The sequence below is a fragment of the Juglans regia genome, chromosome 16 (assembly GCF_001411555.2).
Source record: "Juglans regia cultivar Chandler chromosome 16, Walnut 2.0, whole genome shotgun sequence".
Taxonomy (NCBI): Eukaryota; Viridiplantae; Streptophyta; class Magnoliopsida; order Fagales; family Juglandaceae; genus Juglans; species Juglans regia.
The window spans coordinates 3,826,977-3,845,771 of NC_049916.1; the positions used below are offsets into that span (position 1 = coordinate 3,826,977).

Sequence of the window (18,795 nt, forward strand, 5' to 3'; positions counted from 1 at the left end):
GCACCCATGTCGTGGAGCAACATAACTACTCAAGTTTGCAGTCATTTGCCAACAATCAGAGAAGAACGAGAAAGAATTGAAAAGCCAAAGAGACAATTTGAACTTACTTAGATAGCAGATTAGATGGGGAGCTGGCAAAATATACCAGGACATGAATCTCAATTTGCCAGTTCTTGGGCTTTCTCTGTCCCCCAAGATAGCGTTTGTATTGCTTCCTTATATCTTACACAAGCCGCTGTGGTTGTTTCAAACCCTGTTCTTGCATCTTTCAAAATGATAGTAGCTCGTTGTTTTGTAGGCTTTACCATATTCAGTCGGAAGAGTTTAGGTAATACTTTCAAAGTGACTCTCGACGGGAGAATCCAAGCCATTCAGGAAGAATCGAATCCGACTTCCAATTAAAACAAATCACATCAATTACAATCAAAACCAAATGACACATTTAAAAGCATTTAAAATCACAAACATGACATACTAGACTCGACTAATCTAATTTGTATCTTAATCCCAACAAAAGTTGGGTTGAGTTGGATCCTCATCAACGAATTAGTGCCACCACATTTTTTCCAACAACATTCAATTCTTTTATTCTTTTCTTGGAGACGAAAAGAAGAAAAGAATATAATTAAATCACGACTTCAGCAACTCTCCCTCATCTTAAGACATTGAGTGGCCTATAAAGAAAAGTTAAAATCCCAACCGTCCATCTACAATAACAGATAGGCTTGACCTCTGATCATGGGTTCCAAGATGGAAATCATTGCAAAGGCAATTTATCCCAGCTCACTTTGAAATATTGGACAAGTGGGTGGTTCAATAGAAATTGTAAGTTTCACAGGAAAATTGCATCTTCATTTGTAAAATATCCTATCTATTAATTTGAATGTCAAACAAAGGGGTATTTCATCAGCTTCCAAATGCTTTTTACACTTTATAAGTCGGGAGAGTGAACAGGCTTCAGTTTGACACAGTCTTCACTTCAAGAGGTAGTCTTTAACAGCTCATTGGACAACCTCCGATTGCTTTGTTGCTAGGCGATCTTTGTAGCCTTTTTTCTTCCATCTTGAGAACCTTAAAGAAGGATACCTTCTGCCGTCGTGAGATCTTATGGTTTCTTTTATTATTGAGTTGTCCAAAGTTTAACCTCTATAAGTGGAGTTGACAACATGGTAAAAATGGAACTTAAAGTTTTACCTGCCCTTGCTGCAACTTCTTTGTATCGGCCATTTCAAGTCTGGATTTTCCAAATGCCTTGCCTCAGATCTCATAGCATTGAAAAAACAAGGGCATTAGCAAAAATAAAAAATCCCAAGAAGTCATGGTAAAAAATCTCAATCTCTATCTTCCGTTGTTTAACTAACCGTTAAAATAATCTTCTATTCTGATCTGGTGTCAACACTGAAGTGAAATGTACTATTCATACCTCTCACCAACTTTAGATTCAAGAAATCCCTATCACTTAAGGCATCTAGGAATCTCTTTAGCATGTAGCCACAAAAAGGCATTGCAATGCAAACTCAATCAAATTACTTTTCTTCAGCACCATTTTTCCAAATCACCTAAACAAGGAGGTTCACAAATCAGAAACTTCAGTTAATTCATCAAAATACATCCGCAGTCCTGGGATGAGCTCATTCAATGAGATGACAAAATGGTGATAAGTTATATCTAGCCAGAAATTAAGGAGGCTTGCAGAATTTAGTTTGCCTTTTAGCTTATTTGTGTACTATCTTAATACGTATCATTGTCTGAGTAGTGACTATAACAATCAGATATAACCCCTCTTACTTGTGGCTTTATTTTCATTCGGTAGCAGAGTTGTGGTCCCAGGTTTCAGGGCTCATGAAATGCAGTCACGTAGCAGTATGTCATGAAAAAGCACCAGGAGCATCACGAAGATTAACAATATCCAGCAGATGTGTTTCATAACAAATTACTCTTGTATCTTCCAACATGTTGGATAATAGATATATCCCTCGGCTTTAAGCACAGCAGTACCAACATATCGAGGAGGGATTTTATATTATTAAGAACTAAAACAAAAAACAAGAAGTAAAACCATGTTTCTTCAACCTGCATGACCAAGATTTCAGCTAGCTGGTGCCTGTAATAAGGGAAATTAAATGCACGGGGGTACAGGTTCTGTAGATGAATCCCATTTCCATTAGCTACAGAGTCGAGCAGATCCAATAGATGTTAGTTAATGCTAAATCAAATGCACTGATAGTAAAATTGCGTATACAGCTTCCCCTTCTCTAACTGATTTCAGCAGCGTTAGTATTCAGCAATGACGAAGGAAGATAGAAAATCATACATTGTTAAAGAGACCTAAAAGTTTACATCATCTATAAGAGTAAAAAATAAGCATTTATTGGACAAAATAGATAAGTGGACTAACATCAACTCAAAAGTCCTAGGATTGCTAATGTCCCATTGCCAAATAGAGGAACACCAAAAGATTCTAAGCCTGCCATCTGAAGCATGTAGCATTTTCTGCGAGTGACAAAAGATTCCATTTTTTGAGAAGATAAACCATTAAGAAAGGTAGATTCCATACCTCTGAGTAAGGAAACCCACAAAAAGAACGAAGCTTGTTTGTGATTAGATAAATAAAAAAACGCAATAAGGAAATTAAACCATAGTTGGCAAGAAAATACTCAAAAAAACTATTTACTTGGAATTAAATAAAACATCAAATCATCCACAAACTGAAACGGAAAAGATAGCATTGGAGGCAAAGGAAAAAAGAGAGATAAATTATCTGGAGGAAATTCCCTTCAAGGCCCAAATGAAATCGATTGAATATAAGATCCAATGCAATCCAATTGACAGGCAGCAGACATCCCGTTATGAACATCTAATACTAATAAGAAAGAAGTACCACAAATTCTGCAGAACAAAATTCAAATACAGGTTGAAACTTCTAACGAATTCCATAGAATCAAACTTGCGTTTCATATATTACCATATCGCACAATTATCACACAGATTGCACCAAATTGATATTCATATTCTCTTCTTCAACAAAAAAGCGTACGGATAGTGATCCAACCAAAACCTATACATATAGAGCCCCATTTACATAGAGTAGCAAATTAGCAATGAAACCCCCAAGACGCGTACTTACACGAACGATATTATGGGAAAAATATTACAAACCAAAATACCAAACCCTATGAGGAGGACGAGAATCCGATGGACTGTGAATAAATACGGAAAGAAACGGGAGCTAATCAGATCAGGGAGAGGCCGCAGCGGCAACTGGCTTGGGCTTGGGCGAGGTCTCGGGGTCGGGCTCAATGGGATTGGAGGTGGAGAGCACGAGAGGGCGGTCGTCGTTCTCGTCGTCATCGTCGAGGTCGGTGGTGCTGAGGTTGATACAAGAGCAGCGCTCGAGGGAGGCGAAGAAGGCGGACGCGACGTTGGAACCGACCCAGTTGGCCATCCGATCGAGCTTGTCGCACGAGATCGAGCTGCTGTTGTTCTCCATCGTCGAAGATCACTCTTTTCCCACGAAAAAATTGTCAGAGAGAGATCCTTAAAATTATCAGTGCACGCGGCCTTAAAACAATAAAACTTGGTCCAACGGTCTACCCTCCCAATTAATAATTAGTTCTAATCCTAATCCTACGCTTATTCTAATTACATGCCGATTCATGCGGAACTTGAATATCTAACTTGGGGCAAAGTTTTCAAAATGGTCCTTTTGGGGTGCAAAATTTAATTTTTATGAAGCCTTTCTTAATATCATAAAAATAAATAAATAATAAAAACTTAGATTTTAGGAGTTTTTTCAGAATTTTAACAAATTCATAATTATATATCATTAAACTTATTTACATCTTCTCCCCCTTTAAATGATGAACCGTAATGTGGTATGACGAGAGTTTTCTATGTTCATACATTGAGATTAACTCAAGATATTTTTAAAAGAAAACTGATACATATACAAATTTATTACACAAAAGTAAACTTATAAACTGATTTGATTTCATGAGATATGTTAGACCTACTTTACAATAAAAATAACTTTATAATTTGACATACCACATCAAATCACATCAGTTTGTAGATTTATTTTTATATAATCTCTTTGTGTCTAAAATATTTTCCTGTTTAAAAATATAGGCTGGTTTGGATAGTGAGATGAGCTGAAATGATTTTAGATGAAAGTTGAAAGTTGAATAAAATATTGTTAGAATATTATTTTTTAATATTATTATTATTTTGGGATTTGAAAAAGTTAAATTAAGATTTGAAAATATTGAATTGTTTACTATATTTTGTGTGAAAATTTAAAAAAATTGTAATTATGAGATGAGATGAGATGAAACACTCTAAATCCAAACGAGCCATGTTAATTTAGTCAAAACCCACTTGATAGCCTTCTGTTTTGATGGAAATTTAGCATTCATGGGTGCATTCGTGAGATTGTTATTTAATTTTACTAATAATAGGGGTATTTGTGTTATTTTTATTAGAATTCCACTAGTTACAAGTTGGTGTATAAACACAACACTTATAATGGACTCATTATAATCATAAATAAATTAAATACAAATATCCTTTTATGTTAATTGATGTGGTAGGTTTCACGTACTTATAAATAGACCTTTTCTTTTTATTATAAATATGAGGACTCTTTAATATCCTAATTTAACTTGCAACAGAAAATTTGATTTTGAAGATCAATTACAACTGTTCTTATTTATTAGTAAACAAAGGATTTAACTAATATTGTAAGTAGGCATCGCCCACGTACAAGATCAATTACTCATTTTGGCTTAAGAGTGTGACAGATGATAATTATTTGAGTAATTATGAATATAATTTTATGACGTGCAAGTCTCGTCCATTTCCTTTAGAAAAAGAGTAGAGCCCACGATGAAAAAGTGATTTATTTTCATGTAGGTATCCGTTTTAATGTCTACAAAACATCAATTCACCAAAGTAACTCAATTTGATGACATAGAACTCGGCAAAATGTCATACCATACAAAAGGTTCCCAAGTTACCCCATGAGAAGGAAACAAAATAAAGAAAAAAAGGGGCAGACAGCTGATAGATGAATTACTCTCACTGATGCACAACGAAATAAATCAAGTCCTCAGAACAATCAAGGCAGCCTGTATATCCATGTCAAAAATTTCCAAATATTGAACTTAAAGCTGCCTAAAAAGAAGATTAAGTTTAGAATGAATGCAAAATGTGTGCAACTTAAATGCTAAGACTCCCTCTTTTAGCACTACAACTATTTTCAGCTCTCTTTCCAGCCTTGGTGTCATCAAGTAGCCCTCAAAAGAAGGGAGATAAAATGAAAGACATGATGGTCCAGAGGCACTCTTGTGATGCTATTCCGGCTCTACTTGTCGAACTCCCATATGATGCCTCCATCCTCTGCAATGGAAAGCAAAGATACATTGCCATCAGATCCATCTAAAATCACATATGTAAGAATAGGGTAATCAGACTTCCGACAATGAAGAGAGAAGAATATTGGCCATATTAGCAAAATAGATAATTAAATCTGAGGAATATTTCCAGAAGTTCCCTAGTTAATGACGGGCTTTGCCTAGATTTCTATTAATAAAAGTCTTATCAGACAATTTTTGGAACTGTAAGATAGCTACGCATGCATGTCAGTTTAGTGTAACTCATTATGAATATATCAGATCATCTTTATCATTTTTTGTTTTGTTTTGGTAACATGGAACCTCACCAAGGTGGGGGGGGCCCTTCAAAACCATCCCCGGCTACATGACCCCACCTACCAGAACCATGAGTAGGTAATCCAGGGGTAAATCATCATCATCATCATCATAGTAGGAATTCGCGTCTATTTATTTTTCACAATTCAAAAGAACAGACTTTGATCCCTATCAAAACAATGCAAAGAATTACACTTCCTGTCATCTTTTCTTCTTCCACTTCCTTAGTTCTCAACATTTCATCTTAGCAATTATGACCTACCAAGCGCAGCAACATATTTTGTCTGACTAGTCCTCAATAGGTTAGTGTAACACTATAAATGCAGAAAATAAAATCTTGACCTTCTTATCAAATATAGTTATATTGAGCTGAAAGTAAATGCCGACACTACTTAGAAGATGAGAAACAGAAGTAAACAAGAATCTGAAGTCAAGTTGATACCTTTGACTTTCTTGTTTATCCAGACCTCCAGCAACATCCCAGCACCAACTCCACCGGCAATAAATGCCCCATAGAAGGCAATGTTATATGGTAGGGATCTTCGAGGGAGGAAATAGAATTCTGGAATCTGTCTTATCTTTTTTGGTAGCCGCTTCTTTATAACTGGTTTGGCACTGGGATCCTTCTGCAAGTCACTACCCACAGCTTTCCAGTCAACCCCTTTGAAGGGGTCCTTTGTCTCTTCAGTTCCCATGACTATACCCTACTTTGCCTAGCAGCTCAAGCCTGCAAAATTGAGGCCATTAAATGTACGTGAAGCCAAGACACATTGGTGGGAGAGAAACCCCATCGAAAGGGAAATGGACATGATCTTAGTGACAAAATAAACTCAAACTTAACACTTAAACACAAATGGGTACGTGCTTACAGCATAAATGCCCAATAACAGCCATATTTTGGGGCTTTAAGCCAATACCTGGCATAGAGTTTTGTTTATAGGTAATAAATTTGATTAGAATAATCCAACAAAGGACTGACTACACCAAGTCTACAAGAGGAACAGATAAAAAGTAACATCCAAAGCTCACTGATCTAAAAAGCCTGAGTGTTTGAAAGTAAAAAGAACACGTTTTTAATCAGTAAAAATATGTTGCTGCAATTCAATCATAGACTGTTCTAAGTATCAAAAGGTTCGGGTTCAAATTTGAAATTGCCACTTAAATGTATGGATGATTTGTTTCTCTCCAACACACCACATCAGAGCCAATGGTACATCAGTCCGAATTATGGTTAAGGCTAAAGGAATTTATTAAATAATATAGCACTTTTCTTTTCTAGAATAACCAATTTGAATTATTTTCAAGACTAATTAGTACATTAACTTTTACCATACGAACCTATATCGTGAAATTATAATGTAGCATGTCAACTTGAACATCAGTCAAGCCAAAAAAAAAAACCAAATTGATATAGCACAAGCTCTTGCTTATTCAACGCAAAAAATAAAACACAACTTGACAGGTGAAAAGAGCCATGCTCACTCACACAGAGAGAGAATACCCCTAAAAAATAGAGGATAATAAACGGGTGTGGGGGGACAATCTCATAATAAGCATAGGTTAAGATAAAACTAAAATCAGTTGTGCCAACTGAGACCTGAAAAATTTTGCTGCTCATCATAACTTTTCTTCCCTAATCACTATGGGTTGACACAAAGCAAATAAATGAAAAAAGAAAAGAAAAACTCCATCGCAAGCAGTTGGATGCTTTGTAATCAGTTTTCCCTATTAGAAAGTACATATCATCTGTGCCCCTTGTAATGTTTTTTCAAGATTCAAGTTCCTTATGGACACCAAATGTATTCTCAATTAACTCAAGTTATTTACCAAGCTACAAAGTGGGGACTTGTGTCGATATACCATAATGCTACTATAAAGTAGAAGGCATGCTGCAGCCCTAGATATTTGTGCAACAATATTTTTCCCAACGTGTCTGTCGACTAGTGGCCTCCAGAGAGCAAAAGGGAACGTTACGTGATGTAAAAATCACAACACTTAATACTTGTCAAAAAAGAAAACAACACAACACTTAATAACTTGAGACAAAGCATCAAATCTGAAAATTTCGAAACTTCTAACTAATGTATTTAGAGAAATATTTTAGCCACAAAGAGATCCAACAAAAGTAAGATTGTAAAATTACTTTTATTGTAAAGTAGATCTAACATATTATATGAAGCCAAATCAGTTTGTGTGTTTACTTTTGTGGGAGCTTTTTGTGATTGTAGCACTTCTCATGTGTTTAACAAACTTAGTGATAACAAGTTGGGTTGAAACTTGAAACATAGATTATTTGGAAATAGAAATGTGTGTGTGTGTGTGTGCATGTGTTTTTCTCTTTGAATGAGAAATATAAAGAGGGTGTAACTCAATAAATCTCATTTCATTTCCATACTCTCTTAAAATATTACTAGATGTATCAGCAATAATACAAATGAAACCATACAATGATCAGAATCACAACTTGCTATCTCAATCTAGCAGCAACTTTACACACAAATTGCTGCACACTAGGCTATATATTTGACCAATAAACTAGGGGCATGTTCAAGTAATGAGATAACATGAGAATTTCTCAAAACTTCTCATACTTTTATTTCCAAATATCACTAAAACATATGCATAAAAAAGAGCATCTCCAACCTGAACCGAAAACCCGACCCAACTTGAAATAGCCATATATCGAATGATCAATAATTTTAGATTCATGACTTTTCCCGTGTTTTTTTTTTTTTTTTTTGGTGCAATCTGGGAGTATTCGACACGGGTTAGGTCGGGGAAAATCTGTTTTCCAGAACGAAATTCGGGGCAGAATTTTTTGGTTAATATGCAATTTGGCTCAGAATTGCATTCCAACTTGTACAATTTCAGGTCGGAAATGAAAATTCCAACCAGATCGGGTCGGGTGAACAAAGTAACTCAAATGCAGTTCGATTTCAATTATTCAACTTTTTCATCTAATCATTATCAAAACCAGTGTTTTAAATTTCGTACCGTACTGGCCGGTACGGCCGAAATTTTTCGTTTCGGCTGTCCGGCCGGTACAGGTACTATATATATTTTTCGTACCGGCTAAAATACCGGCCGGTACCAACCATATCGGACTATATTTCGGCCGGTACCGGCCGATATTTCAGCCTGTGTTTTTTTTTTTTTTTCGTTTTTTCAAACTACAAACTTATTTTTTAACTCATAATTTAGACTAGACTATTTATAATTTATATATATATGTATTTATATATAATTTATTTATATATAGACTATTATTTTAGAATATAATTTGTATATATATTTATATATATAATTTATTTATATATCGATTATTCCGAAACGTTATCCCGAAACGCTATCCCGAAACGGTACCGGTACCGAAATATTTCGTTCCAGTGCCTTGACCGGTACGACGTCCGGTACGGTATTCAAAACATTGATCAAAACACAAAACTTCCAAACAAAACACAAAAATCAATACAACTTCTTCTAGCCACTGCCAACCTCTCTGCAGTAAGGGCAGAAATTGTAAGCACATCCAATTATTCTATTTCAGAGGAAAAAGGTTCTCAAACTCCAACTCTTAAAGAAACAATCCATATTTTGCTAAGGGCCAGTAAACCCTATGGATTAGTCGAGACTTTATTCTTGGACTACCGGTGCCAATAAAAAAAAAACCTATATCATTAATCAAATGACCTAATAAATATACTGCCTTTGAATCTAGCGGAACAAATAAGCACCATAAAAACATCATGTGCAAAGAAATGTCAACCAAAATACAATAGCCAAACTGTCTCATGTTCCCTAAAACATTAAAATCTTATGGGATTGGGTAAGAAGGCCTCATGTCAAATGCTTATTTTTATCAGGAAGACTTTGTGTTTCACTTTGCCATCAGACTTCACACAAAATTCTTCTCTTCAGGGCTTTTCTCAGCAGATTCCTTCCTGAAAGCTTGTAGCCTTTCCTTTAATTTCTTACTCTCTTCAAAGTTAGCTTTCCGCTTTAGAGCTTTCTGTCAAATTGCCGAAACATATTGTTACAGAGGAATGATAAGAACTAGGACCCAAACCAAATATAAGAATGAGATTATATAAAGAAATCTCACCTCCTCCCTAAAGCATCGATCAAGCTTTATCTTCAAATCCGTACATTCACCAAAGAACTTTCCAATAGGATGGTCTATATGACACTTCTGAAACTCCTCGATAATCTAACATAAATTAGATATAAGAATCATAGCCATGTTTGCCATCTTCCAACTCTTAATTGAATGGAGCGCTTCCAAGGAAACAGACATAATAATTTTTCCTTATTGGCACTAGGTGTCCGAGAACAGCGTTCCGACTAATCTTGGGGGTGCACAGGCCCTCGACAAGGAGTTTCCGCAAGTGCACCTCAAGTAATTCAAGGGGAAGCGGACATAATAATCAAAATTACAACATGAAAATCTATAGTTTGCAAAGCAAAAGATGGTTCACATATGTTACAGCGAGAGTCTTTCTCACTGACAAAGATGAGGGTTCCATGACAAAATTGCCTTCCCCCTTACAACTCTATCTACCCATATCTCAAGCATTTGAATTTGACTACAAATCGCAGGACTACATATATCATAATAACAACCAAGCAAATGAAATAAACCTATCTAGCCAAAGTTATCCATTTCAAGTACGCACAAAAAAAGAAAAAGCAATTTATATAAGCCAAAAGAACTTGTTGAAAATAAATCAAGAATAGAGCTAGAAGATGGAGATGGACTCACTTCGGCGCACATCGGGTGCTTGTGCAGTGTTAAAGGAGGATGCATTTTCCTTTTTCTTTTTTGTCAGAATAAATTCAAGTGGTAGCACCCTGCAGCCATAACCACCACCAATATTGTTTTACACTCTAAATTGAAATTGTCCCTGAATGAATAACAATGGATGAATCTGAACCTATGTCTTCATTTAGTTCCTAAGAAAATCAAAAGAAGACGGGGAATAGAAAGAAAGAAAGAAAAGGGAAAAAACTATTCTTTTACTTCACATAAAAATTAAGAATAGAAAAAAAAAATTACGCATGAGCAATGACAGAGAATCTGGATGCATATTAACCAAGAAGCGGAAGCTACGATGTTCTTAAAATCCCAATAAGAAAGTGAAAGCCAACCCCAACCCTCAAGGGTATTTCTTGAAAACAAGTGGCAACAATTATGAGATGAATTTTGGAAGGAGAACGATTTGGCCCATTATTGAAATAATAATCTTGTATATATGTTCTTTTGTTTGCCCATTTATGCATGTTCATGTTTATCGCATGCATCACATCCACGAGAGACTCGCTGAGACCGGATGCAAATGTCAGCGCCTCTCATCAAATGCTCTTCCAAAATCCGAAATTTCATCTCTTCTTTCTATCTTTCTTTTTTTCAAAAAGAAAAAGGACGGTGTAACACCCAGGGCTGCTCCGAAGAAGTAACGGTCAAAAAATCTCAAACCCAAAGTCAACCTCACTATTTACTAACCATCCTTCATTCCAAAGTATTTGACAAAAAACATAAAACGGTGTGTTTTACCGCCTGTTTGTCTCCCCCTGTGTGCTAACTGCTTTCTTTTGTTATATCTAGTTCACGGCCAGGTAGCGAAGAATCCCTAAGTGAAGGCACCTACCAACTAAATGGTCTTTCTTTCATTTTTTATTCTTCGATTGCTAGCCACTTGCTATCTGATTTTATTTTTTTTTTGTTTAATTACTCAACACACGATACCTTTTTTTGCCTCAAATTAAGGTGGTCAATAGATTGCTTTCTTTTTCATCTAAGTTTTTTTCGGTTCTTCCAATCTTCTGTTTTTATGCTTGTACCCTAACTCACACACATTCACATACTGTCAAATCTAAAATCCACTCATTTTTTCTTCAATTTTATTTCCTGCTTTCTCCTCTTTTTAAGAATGAAGAACTTTTTGTGTGTTCTCACTTATATTTGTGTGCGTGTGTGCGCACTTTCTTATTGGGATTATAAGAACGCCGTAGATTTCCGCTTCTTGGTTAATATACATCCGGATTCTCTGTCATTGCTCATGCATAAATTTGTCTCTTTCTATTCTTAATTTTTATGTGAAGAAAAATGATAGTTTTTTTCCTTTTTCTTTCTTTCTATTCCCTTATTTTGATCTTCTTAGGAACTAAATGAAGGAATAGGGTCAGATTTATCCATTGTTATTCATTCGGGGAGAATTTCAGTTTAGAGTGTCAAACAGTGTTGGTGGTTATTGTTGCAAGTTGCCACCACTTGAATTTATTCCGACAAAAAAGAAAAAGGAAAATGCATCCTCCTTTAACACTGCACAAGCACCCGATGTGCACCGAAGTGAGTCCATCTCTATCTTCTAGCTTTATTCCTTATTTATTTTCCACAAGTTCTTTAGGCTTATATTAATTGCTTCTTTTTTTTTTTTGTGGGTACTTGAAATGGATAGATTTAGCTGGATATGTTTATTTCATTTGCTTGGTATTAACTATTATGATATTTGTAGTCAAATTAAAATGCTTGAGATATGGGTAGATAGAGTTGTAAGATGTAAGGGGAAAGGCAATTTTGTCATGGAACCCTCATCATTGTCAGTGAGAAATATTCTCAATGTAACATATGTGAACCATCTTTTGCTTTGCAAACTATAGATTTTCATGTTGTAACATCGATTATAATGTATGTTTCCTTGGAAGCAGACCATTCAATTAAAAGTTGGAAGATGGCAAACATGGCTACGATTCTTATATCTGATTTATGCCAGATTATTGAGGACCAAGAGTTCCAAAAGTGTCATAGAGATCATCCTATTGTAAAGTTCTTTGTTGAATGTACGGATCTCAAGATAAAGCTTGATCAATGTTTCAAGGAGGAGGTGAGATTTCTTTATATAATCTCATTCTTATATTTGGTTGGCATCCTTGTTCTTATCATTCCTTTTGGAAATTTAACAGAATGCTTCGAAGTGGAAAGCAAACTTTGAACATAGTAGGAAATTTAAGGAAAGGCTACAAGCTTTTAGGAAGGAAACTGTTGAGAGAAGCACTGATGTTTTCATTGTGCTTATTTCTTTTGCTAAATTTAAAGCCAGTATATTTATTAGAAACATACATGTCATGAAAGTAACAGTGAAATTACGACAAGGAAATCCTAATCGGAGAAAAGGAAATTCCGACAAAGAGTTAGTGAGAAAGAGAGAGAGATGGATGGAGGACTTAAAGGCGTGGCGTAGCGCTACAATCGGCGACGGGAAAGACAGGTGGCAGCGCTGGACGTTCCACGTGTGAGAAGGTGCAGAGAGAGAAAGGAGAGTGTCGGGATGGGAAAACAAGGGCTTGATGCGGCGGAGCTTCACAGTGTCTGCACAGGAGCTGGGCGAATGTGAAGTGAGGGAAAACGGGCGAGAGACAGAGACGTTTGGGGGGTATCTGCGCATGAGGAGAGAAAAGAGGGAGAGACGAGAGGAAAATGAACAGAGAGAGAGGCGTCGCAGGGGTGGTGGGTGGGTGTGGTGCTCCAATGAAGACAGGGGAAGTGAGTTTTACGGTTTGTTTCAAAACAATGTGGTTTTGAAGAGCTTTTCTTTTTTTTTTTTTGCCGAAACCGGGCTGGTCTGGATTTAAGGACATTAGGTATTGGGCTTGGGTATAGAGTCGGGCTAGGTCATGACAAGGTGGGTACCTACCGTAAAAAAGATGTGAAATGTCAAAATCTATTAGGGGTGTAACCGGTCCAGTCCGGTTTTTGACAATATTTAGGACCTAACCGGTATGTACCGGTTTTGCATTTTTCAAAACCGATTACGCACTGGTTATCCTCCTAAACCGGTACCTCCGGTTTCCAGTCCAGTCCGGTCTGGTTTTTCGGTTTTTTTAAAATGTAAGTTTGTCATTAAAAGGAAAGACGTATTCGGACAATTTAATGATTTTATGATAAAAAAAAAAAAGAAAAGGGAACTAAAAGATGATGGTTTCTTAAGTAACTATATAATAGAAATTTAGGTAACCTAATATATAGAAATATATCTTCCTTTATCCATCTTTTCTACCTCTCATTTCCATTAATTCTTTCCACTTGTATAACCTAACAAAGTCCAATTACATTCAAAACAAAATAAGAAAAATAAATGAGACCCATTACATAAAAATCAAGCTTCCAACTTCCAAGTAGTTTAAGTATTTAATATTAGACCATATCCACCTCAAAGATTTCATTTTCTATATAAATAAATTAGATAAATATAGATAAATTATATCTATAAAGATAATTGAGTATAATCCATAGTTAACCTAAATCTTGGGACCAAAATAATTACATAAGAACTTCGATGATGACAATTCATCTAGTTTTCAAAATCTTAAATAATTAGGAGTCAGAGAAAAATCATTAGATTAATCAGTTTCTAATTTCGAAAATGAACAGACAAGATCAATTGTTGCCATGAATAAATGATTATTTCAAAAGGAACCATATTTTGTTTCGGCCATTAACAACCCAGTTAATCTTTTAAAACCAAGCATAGATTCTTAGGCTTTAGTCATGGAACTTTCTGAGAATCACAAAAACACAAACACAATCTGTCAATCACAAAAATTTCGGATTCAAAAACCCTAATAACACAAACACAATCTGTCAATCACGAAAATTTCGGATTCAAAAACCCTAATAACACAAACACAATCTGTCAATCACAAAAATCCTAAATTTCGGATTCAAAACCCCTAATAACACAAACACAATCATAAAACCCCAATGATTCATATCAGGTTTCAAAAGTAATTTCAAATAACTTAAATAAGTGAAATGAAAATTAATAATAATGTAAAATTACCGAGAGGAATCGAAGCCGTGAGCTCACGGTATGTGCGACGGCCAGTGAGGGGAGGTGCAGTCTGTGCAGAGACTCAGAGAGTGAGGCAGAGAGACAGAGACGAGAGGGCACTGGGCAGAGACTGAGAGGCGGAGAGAACTTGAGGCAAAGAGACAGAGACGAGACTCGAGAGAGCCGAGTCGCAGAGAGGCGGAGAATGAGGAAGAGAGGGACGCCGACGAAGGGACTGGAGGATGCTGTTACGTGCGGCCCAGTTCCTGGAGGGGGGGAATCTAGGGTTTCTGAACTGAAAGTAAAAAACGGGGGGGGGGGGGGGGGTAACTGCCGTTTCTTACAGTGATTTAATACTATATAATAATATATATCGTTATATATTTTTTGTTAGAAATAATATGGAGACAAGACATTATTCGGTGTCAGTCATTTTGTACACATTATGTGGCATCATTCAAATCACACATCTCACTATGAGTAGACAGCGGGGCCTCGCCCCCGCTGCCCCGCCCTGCTTCCGCCCTGCCCTCGCATGGGCCGGCAGGCTATCCTGCTCCGCCCATGCCGAGGCAGGGTCCCCCGCCCCGCATAGAGAGGGCCTAGCGGGGGCGGGGGGCGGGATGACCCCAGCGGGGTCCCGCCCCGCCCCCGCCCCCGCTCTACATATAAAAAAAAAATTATTTATATATATTAAATAAATATATTGTATATTGATATACACAATTTATAAAAGACTTAAAATTATATTCAAGTCATTGGATTGCTACTAAGTCCCACATTACTTAAAAATAACTATTGTATTGCCTTGACCTCCTATATAAAGATTGGTCTAGGAGGCCAAAGCAATCCAAAATCTAACTCTAATGAGTTTAGATTTTTTTTATATTTATAAATTTTAATTTATTATTTAAATTATATTATAATTTGGGTCTAAAAAAATATTTTGAGACCCAAAAATATTTTTTTTAATATAATATAGTGCCTAGGCGGGGGCGGGGCGGATGGGGGTTTTTCCCCCGCCCCCCGGCACCGGGGCGGGGGAAAATCCCCCAACACCCGCATGGTGCGGGGCGGGGGACAGGCAAATGGGAGAGAGTCGATGAGAGAGAGAGAGAGAGATCTGATGAGAGAGAGAGTAACAATGAGAGAGACCGAGATGAGAGAGAGAGAGTGGATGAGAGAGACGATGGAGAGAGATGAGAAGTCGTCTGCGTTTTGCAAAACAAAAAAAAACAAAACAAAAGGATGAGAAGCAGCCACGTAGTGTGTGCAATGTGTGCACAGGTACAGTGGCTGCTCTCTAGTACTACTCATTTTGTTATAGTGATTTGACCTATTAAACAAAATTTTTTTATAGAATTATAGTGATTTAATATAACTATATTAGTATAACTATAACTATAGTCTATATTATACTATTAATATTAGTTATATCTATATAATATATTAGACTATTAGTATAGATATATATTAGTATTAGTTATAGTGATTTAAACTATATATTGGTATTTGTTAATTGTTATAGTGAGTTTAATTTATTATAACTATATTATTGATAGTATTAGTATAATAATTTATTATTTAGTATAGTGATTTATATACTAATTTATACATAGAATTAAAGTATATTACTAATAGTAATATAGTATTAGACGCTAGTATTATTACAAATATTAGTATTAGACTATTAGTTATAGTGATTAGAATAACTATATATTAGTATTTGTTAATTGTTATAGTGAATTTAATTTATTATAACTATATTATTGATAGTATTATAGTGACCGTATAAGTATAATAATTTATTATAGTGATAGTATTAGTATAGTAATTTAGTATTAGTTTTACTATATCATTATTTTATATGTGATTATTTAGTATAGTGATTTATATACTAATTTATACATAGACTTAAAGTATATTACTAATAGTAATATAGTACTAGACTCTAGTATTATTATAAATATTAGTATTAGACTATTAGTTATAGTTATAGTTATTAGAATAACTATATATTAGTATTTGTTAATCGTTATAGTAAGTTTAATTTATTATAACTATATTATTGATAGTATTATAGTGATAGTATTAGTTTAGTAATTTATTATAGTGATAGCATTAGTATAGTAATTTATTATTGTGATAGTATTAGTATAGTATTTTAGTATTATTATTACTATATCATTATTTTATATGTGATTATCTATTATAGTGATTTATATACTAATTTATACATAGACTTAAAGTATATTATTAATGTACTAATAGTAATATAGTATTAGACTATAGTATTATTATAAATATTAGTATTAGTTATAGTGATTAGAATAACTATAGTATTATTATAAATTTAGTATTTGTTATATATTAGAATAACTATATATAGAATAACTATATGCCACAATGCACTGATATATGATATATAATTTATTATATATAAAAATTTCATATATAATTATATATTATATATAAAATTTTAAATCTTATATATAAAAAATATTTTATTTAATATATAAAATTAATTTTTTATTTTTTTTCCCAACCGGTCTGGTCCGGTTTTCCGGTTTCCCGATTGAATTTACACCCCTAGAATCTATCAATAAACAAGGATAATGATACACTTACAACTACTTTACAATTAGTTTACAATTCATTTTAAATCAAACCAATATAATTGTGACACTTCATTAAAGGATAGTTTCAATTTTATTTAACTACCATTCTTTTTAAGTATAGTAAATTAGTTGTAGACATTGTAAACTTATCATTTTCCAATAAACAATCTAAACAGAAAGAGGAAAAATAGATTTAATTTAGTTATGACATCAAATTCAGGCAATCTTAATTTAAGAATATATTTTATTTGTTTATATAATCAAATATAGACAACCCAACTTATCGAAAATGTACTTAATACGAGTGGTGCTCATTCCCAATAGATGAAGTATTGTTGCCTAACACACAATAAAGTGTTATTACAAGAGTATGCTTCTTTTTCCATTTCAATGTTTTTTACCCACTTTATGCCAATCTTTAGCAATTAATTTAGTCATAACTTTTATAACTTTTTTAAAACTACTTGGGGGTGGACCTTCAACATCACATAGCTCTCAAGAATTGATTAACGGTTAACATCATGTTTCGTACGCTTTTGAGCCAAGTTCCAGCAACTCATGTCTTTAGAATTAGGCCTTCAAAAATGAAGTAGAAAGCAACTAGGAGAGGGCGGCCTTGGGGCTAGGGACTCTTCGATTACTAAGTCAATAAAATATTTTAGAAATTTATAAATAATGAGAGAGTCTAGAGACCAGAGAGCATTATCATACCTAGAAATTGCTACTTATACCAGGAGTCTGAGAGACAGATTGTGCCTGTATCTATGGAGTCCATGTCCTTTTTACTAGCGCGGAACATTTAAATTGTGCTGCTGATCCGATCCGACCTGACCCTAATTAACTGACCCGAAACACAAAAACGGGTAAATGATTCCATTTCCCTTTTTTTTTTCCCGTTTAAAACGGTTCGATATGGGGTAATTAGTCGTTACCCAAAAATATTAAGACCAATGTTTGCAACAGTTACATTTTTGTTTGAACTTCACTCTCTCATAATCGGGTCTTCATCTCCCATCCCCCATCTTTGATTCTTCTCTCTATCTCCCAAGTTCCAACTTTGTCCTCTCTCAGTCTCTTAGACTCAATCTCGACTCTCGCAGCTCTAGCCTCCACCGCTCTCACTCACATATTCACTCTCAGTCGCATCTTCACTTTCTCAGGTAAGGATTACTTGAACTTGTTACAAGTTTGGAGAATGAGATGAGAATTTTGTATTTTGTTTAAGAGTTTAAAATATTGTGTTTTAGTATTATTATTGTTTTGAGATTTGAAAAATGTGAATTGAGATTTGAAAAAATTGAATTGTTTATTATATTTTGTATGAGGATTTGAAAAATGTATAATGATGAGATGAGATAAGATAAGATGAGAATTTTGTGTCTCATCCCACCCCCCAAACTTGCCCGGGTTAGGGTTTGGGTTGGCTGATTTGAACCTGAACAAAGAGTATTCCCTAAGTTCTAACGTTGTGGAAAGCCAAAACCATGGCGCAGTTTCTGAGCCTTAGCGCACCAAATCCAACCGTCTCTAAATCGTCGTCGACTTGTTCAGGGTTACCTCGTACCCAACACAACTTGTCGACTCACCACAAGAATATAAGGCAGAGCTGGAGCTCTTTACAAAAGGAACACCATTGCAACG

General features: G+C 35.0%; 2 protein-coding genes across 3 annotated transcripts; both read right to left on the reverse strand.

The window, feature by feature from the left end:
• Nucleotides 1-4,941: 4,941 nt before the first annotated feature.
• On the reverse strand, nt 4,942-14,838 carry LOC108986399. 2 transcript variants are annotated; one of them, XM_035686495.1, is made up of 4 exons: nt 14,546-14,653; nt 10,468-10,609; nt 6,151-6,435; nt 4,942-5,397 (listed from the first exon to the last, which is right to left on the reverse strand). In XM_035686495.1, the coding sequence occupies exons 3-4, from the start codon at nt 6,401-6,403 to the stop codon at nt 5,363-5,365; spliced, it is 288 nt and encodes a 95-aa protein (XP_035542388.1). In that variant the 5' UTR covers nt 6,404-6,435; nt 10,468-10,609; nt 14,546-14,653; the 3' UTR covers nt 4,942-5,362. The 2 variants fall into 2 exon arrangements, with proteins under 2 accessions (XP_035542388.1, XP_018814559.1); XM_018959014.2 differs by lacking the exon at nt 10,468-10,609 and having other exon boundaries at nt 14,546-14,838.
• On the reverse strand, nt 9,362-14,796 carry LOC108986400 (COX assembly mitochondrial protein 2 homolog). Its single transcript, XM_018959015.2, has 4 exons — nt 14,546-14,796; nt 10,468-10,556; nt 9,811-9,915; nt 9,362-9,717 (listed from the first exon to the last, which is right to left on the reverse strand). The coding sequence occupies exons 2-4, from the start codon at nt 10,510-10,512 to the stop codon at nt 9,604-9,606; spliced, it is 264 nt and encodes an 87-aa protein (XP_018814560.1). The 5' UTR covers nt 10,513-10,556; nt 14,546-14,796; the 3' UTR covers nt 9,362-9,603.
• Nucleotides 14,839-18,795: the final 3,957 nt, after the last annotated feature.